This window comes from Azolla caroliniana, unplaced genomic scaffold (assembly GCF_043228905.1).
Source record: "Azolla caroliniana isolate FFs.n. ecotype wild unplaced genomic scaffold, voAzoCaro1.0.p SCAF_17, whole genome shotgun sequence".
In the NCBI taxonomy this organism is placed as follows: domain Eukaryota; kingdom Viridiplantae; phylum Streptophyta; class Polypodiopsida; order Salviniales; family Salviniaceae; genus Azolla; species Azolla caroliniana.
The window spans coordinates 4,009,530-4,029,147 of record NW_028230452.1 but is presented as its reverse complement, the minus strand read 5'-3'; the positions used below and the strand labels follow the sequence as shown (position 1 = coordinate 4,029,147).

Genomic DNA, 19,618 nt, shown 5'->3' with positions numbered 1-19,618 from the left:
ATCTGGGATGTGGTTCGACATGATATCATGATGTATATTGATCAAATGCCTCTGAACATTGATCATCAACAAGAGATCTTTGGAATGTTGTTGTTTGATAAAAGATCATGACTAGTCCTATGAACCATTGAAACGAATGAACCAAAACTGTCCTCCGAGAGTGGCAAAACCTGTACCCGGGTTTTGTATGTGGTTTACAAATGTCTCTTGACTGAGGTTTTATCCGAAGATTGTGATCTTCCGAGACCACTCTTGAGGCAGTAGAGACTTGGGATTTAAATGCGTCTAGAGTGGTAAACCAATACCATGATGTTTGCTATCGATGAAACATTGGTCGACGCAAGATCACGCCCACCAAGAGTTAAATGCTCCGAGATAGTGTGCTAACATTGGCTGTCCTAAGTGATAAATCCCTAAACCCTAAACCCTAAACCTTAGAACACATAAGATGGGACATTGGGCTTTTTGACAAATGATTGGAAAAGGAGAAGGGAAGGGTGCAGGCTCATCATATGCAACCCTTCTTCTTCAGCTCCTTGCTTGTGATCAAAGCAGCACAAGTGCTGTGTTCCTGGAAGCAACCCTGTTGCATCATGAGATAGTATGCAAAGGCCTTTCCCATAAGACCCTCCTCCTCAACCTCCTCATCAGAATCTATGGCTCTTGTGGATCCCCCTCCACTTCCCTTTCCCTCTTCTCACACCTCCCAAACCCTAATCATCACTCATGGAACTTCATCATCTCGGCGATCTCCGAATACCATCCCAACGCCTCCATCCAACTCTTCCATGACATGGAGAACAGAGCATGCCTACTCCCAAACAAATTCATTTATGCTAGCATCATTTCTGCATGTGCATTCAAACATCCACAACCGGATGGTGGCTCTGCCCATTCCCCCTATTTGGGTCGAACTCAACCCCGAATTGGCAGCACCCTTCCCCTTGTGAAATGCCTCCATGTCCGGGTAAATTCCCTCGGGCTCAATGAAGACGTTGCCGTCGGTACAGCTCTTGTGAACACGTATGCGAAACACGTCCGCATCGAGGATGCCTGTTTCACATTCGGACAAATCTTGTGCCCCAACACACACTCATGGACAGCCATCATCTCTGCTATTGCAAACCACGGTGATGCCGAAGAGGCCGTCCGCATGCTCATGAGGATGCACGAAGAAGGCTTGATCCCCAACAAGGTAAGTTTTCTCAGCTCTCTACATGTTTGTGATAATGAGATGTTCCTATGTTATGCGAAACCAGTTCATGTTGCTATTCTTGAGAATGGGTTCGAATCTGACCGAAACATCGCGACGTCCCTTATCAATATGTATGCCAAATGTGGGAAACTTAATGAAGCTAGGGCTATTTTTGGAGGAATTTCTAGGTTAGATGAGCAAGCTTGGAATGCCATGATTTCGGCCCATGTTCTCTATGGACATGCCCAAGAAGTTATATATCTTTACAGTCAAATGCTTTTACAAGGTTTGTTGCCCAACAATTTCATCATTGCAAGTACCCTCTCGGCATGTGCCAACCCAACTTACCTATGCGAAGGTAAAAGAATTCATGCGTTCATCATAGGAAGCAAGTTGGAGTATGACCCTGTGGTGCGAAATACCCTTGTGAACATGTATGGAAAGTGTGGTGATCTTGAGCTGGCGCAATTTTTGTTTGAAGAATTTCGAGACCCTGATAAATTTCTATGGACTTCAATGATTGTTTTGCTTTGTGAGTATGGAGAAGGACAAGATGCCCTCCAATACTTTGCTCGAATGCAAGGCCATGTGAAGCCAGATAAGGTTATGTTCTCAAGCATTTTATCGGCATGTGCGAATGAAGCAACATTGAACCAAGGCAAAGTCATACATTCTCACATTATCGAAGAGGGAGTCAAGGTAGATCTTGCAGTCGGTAATGCTTTGCTTAACATGTATAGCAAGTGTGGAAACCTCCGAGATGCTGAGAATGTGTTCGTGCAAATGGGCTGTAAGGATACAGTCTCATGGAATACAATGATTTCAGCCTATTCTCATCATGGAGATAGTAAAGCTAGCATTGCGCTTTTCAATGCAATGAAAGAGACAAGTGTATGCCCTCCAAATGAGGTTACGTTTGTTATCATTCTATCTGCTTGTAGTCATGCCGGTATGGTCGAGGAAGGATCTGTCTATTTTATGTCCATGACTCTAGATCATAAAATAGAGCCTTTTGAAGAGCATTACAATTGCATGATTGATCTCTTTGGTAGAGCTGGGCAACTAGAAGATGCTGAGGACCTCATTGCTAAGATGCCCATGGAAGCAAGTGTTGTTTCTTGGATGACCTTGTTGTCCGCATGTAAATCTGAAATGGATCTAAGCAGAGGAATAGAATATGCAAACAAATTATTTCAGCTTGAGCCTGACAGTTCTGCCCCATATTTCATGCTTGCAGATTTGTATTATAGAGTTGGCATGGAAGATGAAGCAACCAAGATTCTACACACTTTGAACACTAAATGTATTGATCAAGTATCACTTGAATGGTAACATATGTGATCTTTGCATTTGAAGGACTAGCACTCATCCTTGGGGGAATAGAAGGTCATTGGCCTCATTCCTTTAAGAGTACTTTTCCAGCTTTATAGCTTTCAGCAAGGAGCAATGTGCAGTTTGATAAATGTGCAGTTTGATATCTCATACTAGGTGTTGGATGAATGAAGTATTCTGTAGATTGGATGCCTATAAACCGTGTAGAGTAAGAGAAATTAACTCTGTATATTCCTAGATGATTAAAAGCTTAATGCATTCTTTCATCCAACTTGATTAAAAGGAATGGGTTTAACTTAATATCATTTGCATTGCCACATGCTTTAAATAAGTGTCTCTTGTCTAGTGATTTTGCATGTTATGAAGAGACAAAAAGTCTCGTAAGATTGTGTCCAGTGTAGGGGATTGGGTCCACCTCTATAATAACCTCTTTCAAAGCATGCAGTACATCTTATGTGACAGAATCCAAAATGTTCTGTTATAGCCCGAGGTGGGAAGGTGAGCAGCTGACTGTTCTTTTGAGGGTAATTACTGATTCAAATTAATAAGAAGTTATGGTCTGAACCACATTAATTCATAAATACCCTTGTACAGAACCATGTGAAATGCAAAATGTCAATTTACAAAGAAGGAATGACATCCAACCTACTTTACATGATACATACTATAATTGCTCACAAGAAGATTAGTTTTACATCATATGAATTAGGACTCATAAAACCAATTGAGAGGATTAGGACACACATGACAAGCATGAGGAATTACCTCTTGTGACTCTACATTGGCATTTATTGGTAAGAGAGATTCACTATTTACGGAATACACAAATGTTTAATAAGTTATAACATTCTGAAAGGCAAATATTTAAGTGTTAGGTTCTTCTGAAAGTTAGCAATAAAACATTACTATTCTAGAATCCATCATGTTCAAGACATTAGATGCTTGACATTGTTAAACCATCAATAATTGAGCTCGAACCTGTTTACTTCATTGATTCGAACTAAAAATAAATAATCTTGTGCAATACCTTCATTTCAATACTATCTTTGAAAATTGAAGGCTCTACAAACAGCCCAATATTGGATAGAAATTAGTAGTTCATTATGAAGTTAAAAACTTAATATTTTGCCATGAATAGGTCAAATGTTGAAGAGCATCTCTCTTCCATAGAGGGATATGATTATTTATTAGTCCTTTGCAAGAAATCTTGCATTGGAATTTCTTTGTGGTGTAAATTTTAATTGAATGTCTATTAACATGTATGTACATTTCGTTGAAGATTCTTGTTTTAAGTTTATATTTTTGTTTTGAAATAGCTACCGAAATTCTGTTATTGGGACACTGATAATTGGAGCACTTTCCAGGTATAAGTCCGCACAACCACCACCTATTATCTTTGCTCTGGAAAAAGAGAAGATATTGACAGTATATTTAATCACATCATTATGCATTTCAATTGAATCATAAACCAATTGATATTCCACATACCTTTCTAGTATGGATTTCCCTTCTTTATATGTCTCCGTCTCCTCACGTGCCGTCTCCTGCTCATCACACCATATGTGACCAGAAGTGTCAGAAAGACAGGAGAATAATTAATGGAGAGGGCACAGGATTTCGACTCCCAACTTATGGATTACATGGCTTCTAGGATTTGACGCTTAAAACATATTCTTCTTTACATGGCATTTACATCCCTGGTCTACTTGTTTCTAGTGAAATTTCAATGCAAGTTGGATAAGCATCAACACATCATTAGATATTCATATTGCCTCTTTGGACTTAGTTTGTATTGAAACATCACACCCTAGAATAGTGAATACAAATAATAGATGTTGCACACTTACATATTTCCATCCAACTACTTGTTGGCAACAGTTGCAAAGAATGTCCACAACAATATATAATCCCGTTTGCATCATCCTTTCTTCTAAAGGGCCTTCATATACATTAACCCTGCAACATGCCCACACATGCCAGCTCCACACTATGCATGAAGTAATAATCAATTTGTTACAAGATTTTATTGCTTCTTGGAAGAACATACACTTCGTTGAATAGGTAACCCTTCCCATTCTTGCAGTAGAAGTCCTGGAAATAAGTAGAATTATTGGGTCAGCTTGAGATGCAGTTGAAGATGATTAAGACAACAAATGCAATGAATGTTCAAGGTTTAAAGGGGAATTTATATCGAAATGCCAGCTTAGTTTACCATCAGACTCTTATGTTTTAATTAATTAACCATGCCGACTCACATGTTTTAAGAAATTAACCGTGTTTATTAGGTTTGGTATGTAATCATGAGTATGATCCTACAGCATCCACTTATAACTTCTAAAAATGACTGCCTTATTTGCATATTTTAAGACATTTGAGCTCCTGATATGATTAGCCGAAATCTCAAAGACATCACACCTTTGAGAGGAGCTGATGAATGCTTGCAAGATGGGTCTTGCAAATGCGACAACTGTACACCCTTCCATCCAATTGTACCAAAAATAGTTTTCCCATGTCTCACAAGGCCCAATCACCGCAGAATCTTTCTTGTTTATTCTTCTCTGCAGTCCACACACATCACAAATTTAGCTCTGTATCCACTCCAAATTCATGCTTAGAATTAAACCACTTTAACAAATCACAACAGTAGTCCCGATGCATTCATTCATAAATGAGACTCATGATCCCGACCAAGGTTTGATAAAATTGATCTATTTTGACACCTCAAAAGTTATCTCCATAGCCTTCCACACCTCATCGATGAAACACTCAAGAAATCAAAATTTGATGAGACATAAAACCATCTTCTATAAAGGCATTCTAAAACCTAAGCCAGTGTTTAATAAGGCATGGCTACAACTCTGTGAAACAAAAATCTCCTGTCTTAAGCCCAGCAGGCTAGGGGGATCATATGATTGGTTACCTAATTTCGAAGTTGGGGCCTTTTCTGGAACTTTTGGCAATTGGGTTTCTCTTATCGTCTATTGTGCTTCTTATTTCTTCATTATTCTTTCTTTCTTCTTGAAGGGGGGAAGGTAAGGTCCTCAGACAGAGAGGGGAGGGGGGGGGAGGAAGCATGCGTGATAGATATCAGAGGCTGAAAGAAAGGGTGGGTTGCTGAGAAATACAAAAGTGAAAGAAAAAATGTAAAAAGAAAAGGCAAAAGCTGCTTACACATAAATTATTTTGAGACAGAGAGTTTTGGCTTTCCTTACATCGACTGTGTCTTCTGCATCACACTTATCTGCTTCTCTCTTTCTCTCTCTCTCTGTGCATTGTGCATATGTATCTGTATATACTTAGTGCATTCTCCTGTTTGATTCACACATCATGGTGTCGTGTCTGGAATCTGGTCTGGTATTCAATGTTGCGTGCTAAAGGTGTTTGACTACGAGGATCACTTTTCCCCTAGAGTCTGGTCTTTATTGCTATCCGTGTGCCCTGGCCTGCATAAACACCCGATCAGAACAATATGTAGTCTCGTCAATGCAAACCAATTTTTCAATGCAGACCCGTCACTCCAAATTGGGGAAAAAAATCTTTGATTCTTCCCATCTTTTTAATTGTCGTCTATATGATCTGACAAAGATTTGTTTGTCTTGCCCATGATTCTATATTATGGCATCACACTCCTTTCACACATTTTTTCCTAGTTAATTCCTTTGCCAAAACAAAAAATACAGAAAAACAAAACTATGTTGCCCAAACCAATCTCCTGGTTTTTGATCAATCCTTTCTTACCTAGTAGATTCCTTTACTAATGCACATTGCTCCAACCACTCTTTGATCGATCTTCTTTATTACAGTTTTCCTTTTACAAGAGCAATGCCATATCCATTTTCTTCTTTTCTTGTATGCAGCATAGCAAATCATACAATTAGTTAGAAAGGAGACCACTGCCACTTGTAACAAGCCTATTTCATACCTTTTCACAGCAATGGAACTCTTAAAAAATGTATTCCATGATGCAAAAATTTGTGTTTACCTTAAACTTTCTTTCTCTCTCATTGCATTGTGTGATTGCTGGGTATATGGCATGCCACAAATTGGAGAATCAGAGGTGCAAATACATGTGTTTGAATAATCCAATTTTGTCATTTAACATAAATTTTGTAAGGAACCATAAGGTAGACATTACATCATTGTAGATATCATTGTAGACATGACACAATAAAACAGCAAATGTGGTTGGATACAATGCAAAATTAACATCATACATGACACAAACGAGGTTAAGGAATGCTTTGATCTATTATTAAGTTTGAAGATCGGAATAGATATGGGTGATGGTTGAGGGAAAAGCAATATGTGAGGATATGGTTGAATATCCTATTCTGAACTACAGCAAACTAAAAGGTAAGAAAAATGGAAGCAATTACATGGTACTTACTGAGGGCACATATAATATTTTAATAATATGCGCCTATGACAAATAACGTTAATGTATTACATATACATGGAAACCTCTCTTTGACCAACTCTAGAAATTGTAGTCTTTTTCATCTAGATGGGTATGTATAGTAAGTATTACACGTTGCTTCCTCCCATCTCGACATGGGTTTCATCATGAAGCTGAAGAATGCTTCAGCTGTGCCTCTTTAACTCAATCACAACCAAACTGTTACCTCTTTGTCATTGATTTTCATGTTCAATATATAAGAATGCTGCTGATCAGAGCTAGTGTAAACAACTGATATTAAGAAAAATGGTACGTTTCATCAGCTAGATTGTATGAAGCCTCCCTTTCTTAGCATCGATGTAATGGAGCTTGCCATATGTCTAACTCCTCATATCGACCAACGTTTTTAGGGTGACCATCCATCTATACCAAATACATAAATTCGGATATTTAGTTACAAATAAATAAATAACAAAATACCTGGTAATGTTGCAAAATACCCCCTACTTTTCAGAAAATACCAGAATACCTCTTATGTTGCAGAAAATATTGTATTACAGAGGTGCATTATGGTAAATTTGTGAGAGCTTAGGAGTATTCAGTGAAATACTCAGCAAGGTGGGGTCATTCCATATGTTAATTAAAGAGGAAAAAAGAATTTAATTGGGTTATGGTGTATTTACCTTTGTAACAGTCTCTGTAACCTCATCACTCAAATAATCTGGTATCATTACAGGATTCATCGACCTTATTAGATCAGAAATTTCCTGTTAGCATCAAACGAGGTACAACACCAATTAATATAAATGATAGTTGCATTATGCAAAATAAAAATCAGTATGAACTAGGAAATTAAGTTGTGAGGCTGCATTATAAAGTAGGGATTCATCAAAATTGTCTGCTTGAAATCGATGTGACTAGTACCAGTCCACTCATCTTTGTTCGCTTGAACAGCTCTTCTGATAACACGTCGAGAATGTGACGATTCACGGATAACCCTCTCATTGCTTCCTCCTCTGTTTCATCTGCATACTGTAACAATAGGTAGCATTGAAACTAAATCACTCTTGGCCACCAGAAAGACTAAACAGTAAAGTTGCAGTTCTTTTAGAGAACTGTGAATATTTGGAAAGCATCATTATTTGAGAATATAAAAATTCTAATACTAACAAGCTTCTTTACCCCAATTTACACAAATCCATGTTTTTTAATTCCTATAATGCCTCAAAATGATCATAATATATCCATTTTATACTTCGATACCTATGAAATATTCATTTGACTCAAACATATGATTTACTTTCTCATCCTTCTCTAAATTAATGTGTTGAAATGGAAATTACTACAATCTCCTTCCCCTCTGTTAGATATATGGACCAATTTTTATCATTTATGGTATCTGGCACTCCGTGTTGAGGAAGCATTTGTGTACAACCTTGTTATTTTTATACCTTGTTTCTTTCTCCTTCTCTAAAAAAGGTGTTGAAAATGAAAATTACTACCATCTCCTCACTATGTGGAATCCCCTCTGTTAGATATAAACACCAACTTTTATCATTTACAGCATCTGGCTGTCATTCAAGTTCAGGAGACATTATTTATATCTTGAGTATTCTAAAATTCTACAGTCCCATTTATACAATTTAATGGATATTTTATAATGTCATTAAAGAGCACCAATAACATTTCTGAAAAAAAAACCTTGTCTTGCAGAAAGTTGGAGAATTGTCTTCATCAAGAATTCTGTTTGTAAAAACAAGTTGATAAAAAGAATTTTTTCCATACCCTAGTAACCTCCCGAGTGAACATCTCTGAAAGTTCCATTGTCATATTTGCAATTCTATTACCAGGTCTGCTCCACTGCGCACAAAACAGGAAATGTTGCATTGAAAAGATTGTGAAGGAAAGTGCAAAATGAGACAGGAACATCCTTACATTATTTGGGATAAGATCAACTTGATCTGCAGGAACTGGAGGATCAAATTTATCTTTCCAAAGCATTGGGTAGAGACCTAGCCTTGGACTGGCATGACTAATGGCAATTTCTCTCGCAATCTGCACAAAGAAAAACCTCAGTGTATGCTTTATACATCATTAATGAGTTTTATGAGATTAAAAATTACAGTTAAGTTAGCTAAGCAAAAACAATTAATTTCTAAATAACTTAAGTTTAGTCAGTTTGGGAGAATATGAGCTAACAAAGAAAAGAACTTTAATGTCATTTGAATGTTTCAAGATGTGTCAAACGACATGTTTGACTGATGTGGCAACCCCCTATGCCTGATTGTACGTGTATACATGAAATCTGATATAAATGATCATTATATATCAAGATTCACAGTTTTTAGTGACATCATTTTTATGATTTCTAGGTAACAAACATCTTGTAACAGGTCCCTGTGTTAGAATCTCAGAGAGGCAAGCAACAGCATTTTCCATATAAAGAAAGTTCATTGGTACACTATTTTCTAATCACACATCATTGAATGCTTACAATGATCACAACCATGTCCGACATTTGCATAAAAAAGGTCACATAATCATCATGAACGTGATGCAATTTGCATACAGAATGAGAAAGGTTGCACAAGCATTGGGTTTGAAGGCCTCATTCTGAATGTGCATTGCGTAGTGATCATGACTATGTAGTACATTTGCATAAAAAAGGGCACATAATCATCATGATCATGATGTATTTTGCATACAGAATAAGCAAGGCCTCATTCCGAAGGACGAAATCTATGACAATCTCATGGGCCAATTTTGGTCTGAGATGAGATTAATATTTCTTTCTTTCTTTTTTTCTCCACCTGCTTCTGTCCATGATCAAAATCTTTCTTTATTTATTTATTGCATACAGAATGGATTTAATGAGACTTGTTAAACTTTGAAACCTAATTGATGACCTTGGAAATTTTCATCAAATCATCTTGTCCACCATCAGTTATATCATCACCAAAAACAAGTCTCTCTGCACAACGACCACCATGTGCAACCACCATGTGCATCTTTAGATAGCCCACTGTGGTGTAACCGCTTGAAAGGGTTTCTTCTCGAGGATAAAATAAAGACAATGCTGACTCCTGTGATAGCAAAAAATGTGTTCAAGGTTATGTTGATTTGTAAATATGTTTGCAAATACTGCTACCAAAATTTTGATTTTATCACCTTCCCCCCAGGGAGCAAGTGAGTAAGTGCATGCCAATCATAGCGGGGAAATAGGTGTGCTAAAAGAACATGTCCAGCTTCATGAACAGCTAGCAAACGTTTAGTCTCTGGAGAAACCTGCAAGATAAGGAAATATAAGCTCCTCATACAAACATCATCTTCTCTTTCGTTATACGTTTTGCCCCTTTTGTTCCACTTGAGCATTTCAACCAGTGAAAGTTTTAATTGGTCAAGTTGTGCATTAGGTTAAGGTTCATAGAAAGTGTTCTGATAGCATGGCACATACTGTGTGGACTCCTCAAATTTAAAATATAGAAAAATAATAGTATAAGCCGCTAATGTTTATCTAAAGTAATGGATCAAAGTATCATCATCAAACAAAGAATACTAAAACGTAATGTAATGCCATAGATACAGGATAAATGTTTCTGCCATTAATCTGAAAAAGCAAGAAAATACACTAGCAACAAACCTTCTCTTCTGCACGGGCTTGTTCTTCATCTGTCATAGACATCCCCAATCCTTCAAACAGTTGTTTGTCAAGCACATCAATAAAGTCCTGCTGGAAAATCTCCACCCTCCCTTTTCGGACCTTTAAAGGTTTTTTTACCCATCTCAGAATATGGAATCAATTAGATAACCCAAGCATCAGCATAAAATTTCTTTACCGCCATGATGCCAGCTTCATTAATTAAATTTCTTATATCAGCTCCAGAATATCCCACAGTCCTGAAAACAAGCTATACATTGGGAAGAAATATCAGTTGTAACTTTACTAACGCAAGAGAAGCAAAGCAATCTTTTGTAACATGCAAGCAAACCTGTCCAAAGTTCACATCTTTAGAAAGTCGTCTGCCTGCACTATGAACAGAAAATATCCCTAAACGTCCCTGCTCTCCAGGAAGGCCTATGTGAATCTCTCTGTCAATACGTCCTGGGCGCACAAAACTATCATGCAATTCTTCAGGTCGATTGGTGGCACAGATAAGAACAACTGCTTGCCTTTTGGAGAACCTATCCATGTCTGTATCCTCTGGCCTACAATTAAAAGAATAAATTATTTCTTTACCCCACTTCATGTGTACGTATTAAGAGCAATACGCTGTTCAAAAAATAGATCTAATATAAGAAGGTATGTACAAGCCATCTAGCTCTGATAGGAGCTGATCAAAAGTTGCTCTTCGTTCAGGATCATCATTAACACCTTTCCCAGCTAATGCATCAATCTCATCAATAAATATGAAAGATGGGGCCTGAAAGTATAGAAGGCATTCAGCAAAGACAAAAAAACATGTGCATCATAAAGAAGGAAGTTTAACAAATGAACTGTATACATTAGCTCGGGCTGTGAAAAAAATGTTGAAAACTTTTTCAGGACCATCTCCTGAGCTTGATTCTACAAACTCTGCCCCCGAAGCAAACACAAACGGCAATCCACTTTCTCTCGCTATTGCCCTTGCAAGGAGGGTTTTACCAGTTCCTGGTGGGCCACTGATGAGTATACCCTAACCAAATAATTAAGTCATTCATCTTTTAGCAGTCATCAAATTTAGATGAATTGGTACCATTTCGAACGTTAAACAGGAATCGGTACCATTTTGACGCAGTAAAAAATTGGTGAATCGGTACCATTATGAACGTTAAACAGGAAGAGACGCATGATACGTATGTGAATGGAAGAAATATTCCATCATTGCATTAAGGTTCAGTCGGTCAACAGTGATATATCTCTTGGTGCCTACTCTTGTACTACTTACTATCGTATTAGTATACACTTTTTATATCAGAAGCTCTCTACTGGTTTCTGGCCACGTTAGAATGTTCTAATTTGATCTGGCATAAGCCTGATTTGTTGTATATACAGTCAGAATTCTTTGAGACATTATGAATGTATAATGCAAGTGTAAAGAATTAACTTTGGGCACCAGTCCTAGATGACACACAACTTGGCTAAAACATTAGAAAAAATAATTGCCATTAAGACTCCAGAATATTCAGATCTTCAGAATAAAAGAGGGTTCTTCAACTAAAACACCTAATATAGGGCAACATCAAGAACCTAGTCTAACAAAGAGGAAGGAAACCCTCATATTCTACAAAAGGTGCGGGAGGCCAATACAGAAGCCTTATTTGATGAGTAACATATACTCTGATTTTGGCTTGCCTTGGGTTAATTTATTTCATGTCCCTAAGGTGGCATAACCAACAAACTAGGAACCCATGAAATTCCATTTCAATTTACTTTGTTTTTAATGTTTGAATTCATTTATGATTGTCAGCCTATCATTTTGATCTAATGTGTCGACAATCACTATTATCATGCACAATTGAAATGCATGATAAAATGGGGAATTTGCCAACTTACCCTTGGAAGACGTATTCCTCTATCATAGTATCTCATTGGTTCACGCATATATCCCATGATTTCTTCCAAAGTTCTCCACACATTCTCTCCTATCACAACATCTTTATACTCTGACTTTGCTTTTTGGGCAGCATCCTCAGGCTACAAACCAAATTTCCAGCTAATATCACGTATTGTGAAAGAAATGATTAAGACTTTAGGCATTCATCAGAAACACAATTATTACCAAGATAAGATGTTTCCGGTCCATCTTCAACAGGTCAATTATCTTTTCAGCGGTCTCTTCCAATAGACTAAGTGATAGATTTCTGATACGGAGAAGAATAATCAAACTAGGAGCAAGAATGAGAAATGCTCTTGCATAGTAAGACCATTCACTTTGGATTATCATATCTAATTTTACATCGGAGTTCTTCAACAGATCGAACAAATATGGATCAACTGGTATATCAACCTACATCATCAAATCAACAAGATAAACAACAAATTTTAAGAGAGTCAATGAGATATTGCAGAGGAGGATGTGATACATACAATGTAGTCTGCAGGAAAACCTTCTTTCATTCTTACATAAAGCTTTGTTGTATCTTCAGAGTATACTGCAGACTCAACCTGTTAGGAATGCATGTAATAAGGACCTTATATTGCAAACTAAGCCAAATATTTCCTAATTTGAAAACCAATTTTACCCTGAAATAGAGGATTCAAGTAAACTATTATACCTCTCCTCTCTCCACCTTGGAGAGGAAGAACATATATGGTAATTTTGGCCGATACTGCCACCACTTTCTTGACACAAGATATGCTGTTGATGGCACTGAGGCTACCTGTTTCTTCTTTCTCTTTAACAGGTTTTCCCTAGCTTTATCTAGGTTAACAGGGATGACAAACTTGCTTTTCTCTGCTAAAAGCTGATCTTTTAGCTCTTCACTTTCCAATATTTTATCCCATTCAATAAGTCTTTCCTGCCAGGACATCTTTGCTGCAAGACATACTCTGTTATGATAAAAAAAAACTTTACCTGTTTATAATACACTTTAGAGAATCAAACTTTATTGATAGCTTACATCTGCCCACTTCCATTTGCAAATCAATCTCTGATGCTTTATTTTTCAATTCCTCTATTTGTTCTTCTGCAAGATTGGGATTTTCATTGAGCAACTCATTCGTGTTAGGATGAGAATCTAAATCTGCACTCTCATCCCAAGGGTTTTCACCAACATACGACAAATCCTGGTGCAATGCACCATCTGGTCCTCGAATATAACGCTGCATTCTAAATCCATATGGCATTTTTCGCCGCCAAATTCCCTTCTGTAACCTGCAAGCCTTTCAACGTCAGGAATACAGCATCTACATTATTTTTTAAGTTAAAATAAGAAAGTGATGTATCTTTCTTGAGAATTGGACAAGAAAGACAAAAAGTGGTCAACTTGAGAGCATTCCCTTAAGTTTCAATGAGCATGCAACATCAGCTGTTGCATGTTTTCTAGATGTCAAATTGGCAGTTCCTGAATAAACCCAGAGAGAGAAATATGAAGATCTGGTTTGAAACGATCAATAATGATCAACCTCTTCATGAAATTCAACAATCAATAATAAAGATCTGATTTGAAACATTTTTTAAGAGAAAATATGGGTATAAAATCACTGCATCTAGCATTCTCCCTGATGACACACTGCACAACAGAGGCCCTACAATACTTTTCGATTCCAGGGCAAATGCGGCTGCATGAGTGCATGAATGACAAGGAGAAGAATATAACAAATAAACAAATGTCAAACTAAATATTGGTGAGTGAATCTACACTAAATGTGGTTCCCATCCCAATGTGTGCATATTTAGAGGCTAAGGCTTAAATTGGTTCACAACCACAGTACCACAACCAGAGGTAACCATGTTCTCATGAAGGGTGTCTCAGATCATAACTACTGAATGTCCCTGCCCACACAAGGTGTCATCCTATATAATGATAAGAAAACAATCACAACTTGAGAATATCATTTTACATAGTATCTGCTTTCTTGTATTTTTAGCAGTGGTAACATTGTTTATGCTAACCAATGTGTTATATCTGTTCAATGATATTTTATATTTGAGATTCCTTGGCCAGGCTAGTGGCGCGAGGATACTCCCAAATTGAAGGGTTCGATGTACAAGAAACATTTGCCCAGAAATTTGGTTGCAATACTTGTAGCGTAATGCTTTTAGAGCTTTTCATTAATAGATAGGTATTTCGTTAGTAATCATATACGAACAAAAATGTACTTACGTTCTAACATTCTCTATGGTGGGTTCAGGAATGACAGTCTCCATGTATGAATTGGCCATTTCCTTAGTCATCCGTGGTCTAGATGAAATATTATAAAGAGATCGAAAAGTTGCTGCAACCACAAGTATAAACACTGCACATACTGCGAACCGTTCAGCATCCCATGATTTTATGTCCTGATAATACACAGAAATCTTTTATCATCAATTACAATTGGCACACGACTAAATTCATATTCTTCATATATATGCCCCTTTTTGCAACTCTCACAAACACTATAAATTCAGATGTGGATCTGTGATTTAAGAACCAGATAATACACCAATAATGAACCCCAGATAAATATTGCCGGTTCAACCATTTTCCGTTATTTAAATATGTTTTCAACGATTCATGAGCCTATGTTAAATCACGCAACTACAAACTGTTGTTCTCCATATACGCCAAAGATACAAGGGTAGAAACATGCAGGTTTCATGGTTAGCTCTTCTCACATACCCAAAAATCCTTTAGTGAAGCCATTTGTGTATCTTACTACTTCTAATCCATAAGTTGTCACAGTCTTTTGGCATGATAAAGAATAGACCTGGCTTTTGAGTTTCGTTCTGATGATTGATTAAATCTTAATGTTCACCAAATTTCACATATTAATTTCATTCATTTTTCATATCAATGAAATATTTAAATTGAGTTCAGTCTTCGTCCATGATACTTTTGATTCCATTGGTTACGTTCTACCTCTATGGATGATGGTAAAGTCTATCCATCTATTTGGCAAATGATTTTCATTTAGTTATGATTAACAATGAGCTTGGATAATAATAAAAAAGACCCGTTTCTCTAGCATTCATGGATATCGCATTATGACTACTTCCGGTATGTACCTTCTGTATCATAGTGAAATTACTTTAAAAATATATACATATATACATTATATATCGCATACATCAGCAATGCAAAGAATTAAGAAATCACTTCATGTATGCACTTTTCAAATAACTATGAAATTCTTTAGCAGAAGTGAATATTTTTTTGAGATATTAAATTAATTCTCAAATATACACCTTCCACAGCATTATGAAAACACTTCTCGGGAATGTATCTTTTTGTGGAAATATAGAATTACTTCTCCAGTATGTACCTTCCATAACTCAATGCGGTTCCAAGCTGAGAAACTTTGCCAAAATTGTCTCCTGGTTACCTCATTCGTTAAATCCTCTGTTTTCTTCTTTGCTTGATGTACAAAGTGACTGACTTCAAGTCTTTTCCTCTCAAAATATTCGACGAGAGAAAGATAAATCTCGTTCAAATCAATACCTATTTCATTGCGAATCTCTTCTCGAAATTCCTCAGAGAAGTGAGAAGTACCCAGCACAATCGCATGTTTGAGAGAAGATAAGCTATATTTACTGCCAGAATTATTTTCATTGTTGCGAAAGGGAGTTCCTTGGCCTGCATTCTCTTGTTTCATTGCCCTAACTTGAAAAGAAGAAGAAGAAGAAGAAGAAGAAGAAGAAGAAGAAGTTCTGGAAAGAGAACCATGCCTCTGTTTCAGTCTGGTCCTTTTCTGTCTCTTGGGGATTCCATGGATGGAATTAGGGGGAGAGAAGAAGGATGTGAAGGATGGGCAGGGTTGGTTGAGCGCCACAGCTTCCATGGATGGTCACCTCTTCTCTGGGACAGAGACAAGAGACTGAGACAGGAACAGAGAGGATTGGGGGTGAAGGTTATATATACATATGTATATATGTATAATGTATGTATTATAGAAAACAAGTCTTTCTTGTTTTGTTTGTGAGGGGAATTGTGGGGTTTTAGCTTTTGGGCTACTTGGGACAACAAAGTTTCTCGCCACACACGGATGGGCGGGGGACACGATGGATTAACGAACAAAAACTTTCTTTCAGTTGTACATATTATCTATCTTTGCTCGAGTTGAAGGTGTGACCCAATGACACTCACCCTTTCGTTCCGACAAGTTCGGACATGAGTCCGCGTTAGGTGCCTTGCTCAATGGAATGCATCTCTCCAGATTCAGGCCACTCCCTAAGTTTCCATCTTGTTTCATCACCTAGGTGTTTTTTTCCAATGAGTATGTCTTTGTCACCTAGATGCTCTCTCACTAACTAAGTCTCTCTCAATATCACACCCATTTGGTCTCAACAAAGGATTCGACTGCTAGAATAGGGTTAACCAACACACTTAATGGCTTTAATCAAATAAAAACAATAAAGGCAAAATGCAAAGCAATAAAAACAGACAAGGTTACCAACAGATTGTGTATCAGTCCTTGATCACAACAAATTTACAATGTACTTTTAACCCTAACCAATAATTAGAGTGATTGGGAGGTTGAGAGAGTATGAGCTCAAGAAAGATAAAGAATGAATGAAGTGATACGAAAAACGGTGTCATGGGGAATTTTGGCTACAAGGAGAAAAGGGGTCGGAGAGTGTGGGAACGAGGGTGTGCACAGATGCACACAAAATAGTCTTTATGTACAAATGTGTGTAAATAACATAGCATTAGTTGAGTGTTGAGGAATACTAGGTAGAAGGGATTTTGTAGGCACTTTATGGTCACAAGAATAGAGGAATAAAAGTGAGTGTTTGATTGGAGGAGATCGAGGAGAGAATCGGGGATTGAAAGTGGTTGTCTTAACATCTTGATGTAAAGGTCTCTCCCTAAACTATAACAAGAGGGAGAGAAGACTGAGAAGGGATCGACGATTTTGGGAGGTCGAAGTGTTGTTGGTTTGAGAGCTGAACATTCGGTCGAAGTGTATTCATCCTATGCTATGGAGTTCCTTGCTTGCATAGGAAGCTTGTGTGCTCCCGACCATAGGTCCATTGATATCAGTGTATGCGTGGGTGTGAGTGTAGAGAGTTTGAAGCTCTTTTGTCGGCCGAGTTCGGTTGTATTCTTTTCCTTCTTCTTTTTTTCTTTGTTAAATCGTTAATCATCGTTGAGTCTCTCTTTGTGCCCAACATCCCTGAGTCATCTCTCTTCTATTTCTGATTGCGTGTGGATATCCGGGTGCTTGAACTCGTAAGCTCTTCAATTGCTACCCGAAACCGGTCAAACACAATATTTGCCATTGAGCCCGTGCGATTGCCGTTCGGCATCCTGGTGTCGAATACGGGTCTCTAATGGATGTATTCACATTTGTCCCTTTTGTACACACTAGGTTTAGGCTATTTATGTAAATAGCGAGAAGGGCAATTGCCCTAAGTTAGTCAATATATAAACTGACTTTGTAACCTAGTTTGGTGGTTGAGAAAATATAGTTCATCTTGTGCCCAACGTCTCTCTCTCGCGTGCGTTCTAAGTGACTCATTGTTCTCTGTCTCTGTTGCCGTCAATCTACCTTGATTGTATTTGTTTATGATTTTCTCTTAAGAAGAATGTTGATATGTTCCGCACTAGATGACTAGTATCAGAGCTTGGCGTTCTCGATTCTGTTGTCGCCGTCTACTTTGTCTCCATCAACAACTCTTCCATTGTACACCGTGAAGACCTCAACTGGCAACTCTCGACAAGATCATATTTGATGAAGAGAGACAACTAAAGGTCTGCACCCTATTGCTCGAAATCACTCTCGAAGTCAGTCAGCTGCACTTTGACATTGTGATTGTCGCTATTCGGAGTGAGACCCTTCTCTTGATCAAATCACACTTGCGCTTCATTCGATTAGGCAAAAATTGAATAGGCCATCTGACGCCATTCATTCACTCACCGTAATCACTCGAAGCGAAATCGGCTCCAAGGAACAACCCCAATTCGTGTTTCGTTCGATTGAATGACATTCGGGAGGACCAGTCGCCTCCGTCCCTCTCATCGTTGCTATCACCCGAAACAAGATCGACCTAGGTAATCGACACAAAAAAAACTTTGATCGGTATTTCGAAATCGGCAAAACTCGGATCCAATTCGACTAGTTGATAAACAGTAGTCACTCAGGGATCGAATCTCGCAACATTCGAAATACTATCGGCTAATTGGCACGTTCGTGTTCAATTCGGCAAAGTCAATTGATTGTAACCACCTCGGACAGAATCCACCAACAAGTCAAAATCAATTAACCTTGTGTTCGAATCCGACTAGAACAATTCGGGTGAGCCAATTGGCTGCACCCAACCACCGTTCGTAGTCGACCCCGAATAGAGTTCACCCTACCGACACACATGGCATCAATATCCAGCTCTTTAGAGGTGAGTCTGAGGAAATTCGACAGATCGAACATCAACTTCTGGAAGGAGCAGATGCAAGACTACCTGATAGTCAAGGGGGGTTTGGGTTTAGGGTGAGGAGTACGAGGTTGACCGGATCCTCGACTCCCACTTGCATCATCGAAAACTTCAATACTTGGTCTTATGGAAAGGTTACCCTCTTTCGGACGCCACATGGGAACCAATTACACATGTACAAAATGCGCCGGAGGCAATTCACGCTTTTCATCAAAGATTCCCTCATAAACCGGTCGGGGGTGTAAGGAGGCAGCCTTAGAGGGAGGATAATGTCATAGACATATGTCACAGAGGAAGGTAGGGATTGAACCCAAGACCTCATAGTCTCTATTGGGCAACCCTACCAATTGAGCTACCTTGTACCAAATCCACTTTATGTAGTGTAGATTGAACATTAGAAGTTTCTAGCTTGCACATATTCTCATGCATTCTCTATTGCATGCATTCTCCATTGCATGCATCCTCATGCATCCTCTATTTCTAGTTAGCTTACATAGCCCTACCTTATTGTATAAATACTCAGGTGCACCTTGATTCTAATCAAGGTGAACAACACCAATTATGGATTGTATAAGTTGAGTTCTTGTTCTTTTCCTCTCTCTTGTGTTCTAGTCTTGGCTCCTCTTTGCTCTATTATACTTG

General features: G+C 38.0%; 3 protein-coding genes across 5 annotated transcripts; 1 reads left to right on the top strand and 2 right to left on the bottom strand.

The window, feature by feature from the left end:
• The first annotated feature begins 430 nt into the window (after positions 1-430).
• On the top strand, positions 431-2,803 carry LOC147852890 (pentatricopeptide repeat-containing protein At5g27110-like). The gene has a single exon (XM_087333619.1). It carries the CDS (start codon positions 473-475, stop codon positions 2,525-2,527), a length of 2,055 nt encoding a protein of 684 aa, XP_087189745.1. The 5' UTR covers positions 431-472; the 3' UTR covers positions 2,528-2,803.
• Positions 2,804-3,538: 735 nt separating this feature from the next.
• Positions 3,539-5,791, bottom strand: LOC147852889 (protein yippee-like). Of its 3 annotated transcripts, none has more exons than XM_087332781.1 (6): positions 5,699-5,791; positions 4,943-5,085; positions 4,575-4,618; positions 4,375-4,483; positions 4,016-4,071; positions 3,539-3,928 (listed from the first exon to the last, which is right to left on the bottom strand). In XM_087332781.1, the coding sequence occupies exons 2-6, from the start codon at positions 5,036-5,038 to the stop codon at positions 3,844-3,846; spliced, it is 390 nt and encodes a 129-aa protein (XP_087188907.1). In that variant the 5' UTR covers positions 5,039-5,085; positions 5,699-5,791; the 3' UTR covers positions 3,539-3,843. The 3 variants fall into 3 exon arrangements, with proteins under 3 accessions (XP_087188907.1, XP_087188909.1, XP_087188908.1); XM_087332783.1 differs by having other exon boundaries at positions 5,740-5,758; XM_087332782.1 differs by lacking the exon at positions 5,699-5,791 and adding an exon at positions 5,448-5,612.
• A 965-nt stretch (positions 5,792-6,756) lies between these two features.
• FTSH12 (FTSH protease 12) lies at positions 6,757-16,463 on the bottom strand. The gene is made up of 19 exons (XM_087333057.1): positions 15,871-16,463; positions 14,730-14,905; positions 13,524-13,777; positions 13,179-13,438; positions 12,991-13,068; positions 12,683-12,910; positions 12,457-12,597; positions 11,426-11,596; positions 11,232-11,344; positions 10,913-11,129; positions 10,760-10,831; positions 10,564-10,683; positions 10,092-10,208; positions 9,830-10,006; positions 8,859-8,978; positions 8,709-8,783; positions 7,848-7,955; positions 7,607-7,690; positions 6,757-7,346 (listed from the first exon to the last, which is right to left on the bottom strand). The coding sequence occupies exons 1-19, from the start codon at positions 16,384-16,386 to the stop codon at positions 7,272-7,274; spliced, it is 3,102 nt and encodes a 1,033-aa protein (XP_087189183.1). The 5' UTR covers positions 16,387-16,463; the 3' UTR covers positions 6,757-7,271.
• Between the last annotated feature and the right edge of the window lie 3,155 nt (positions 16,464-19,618).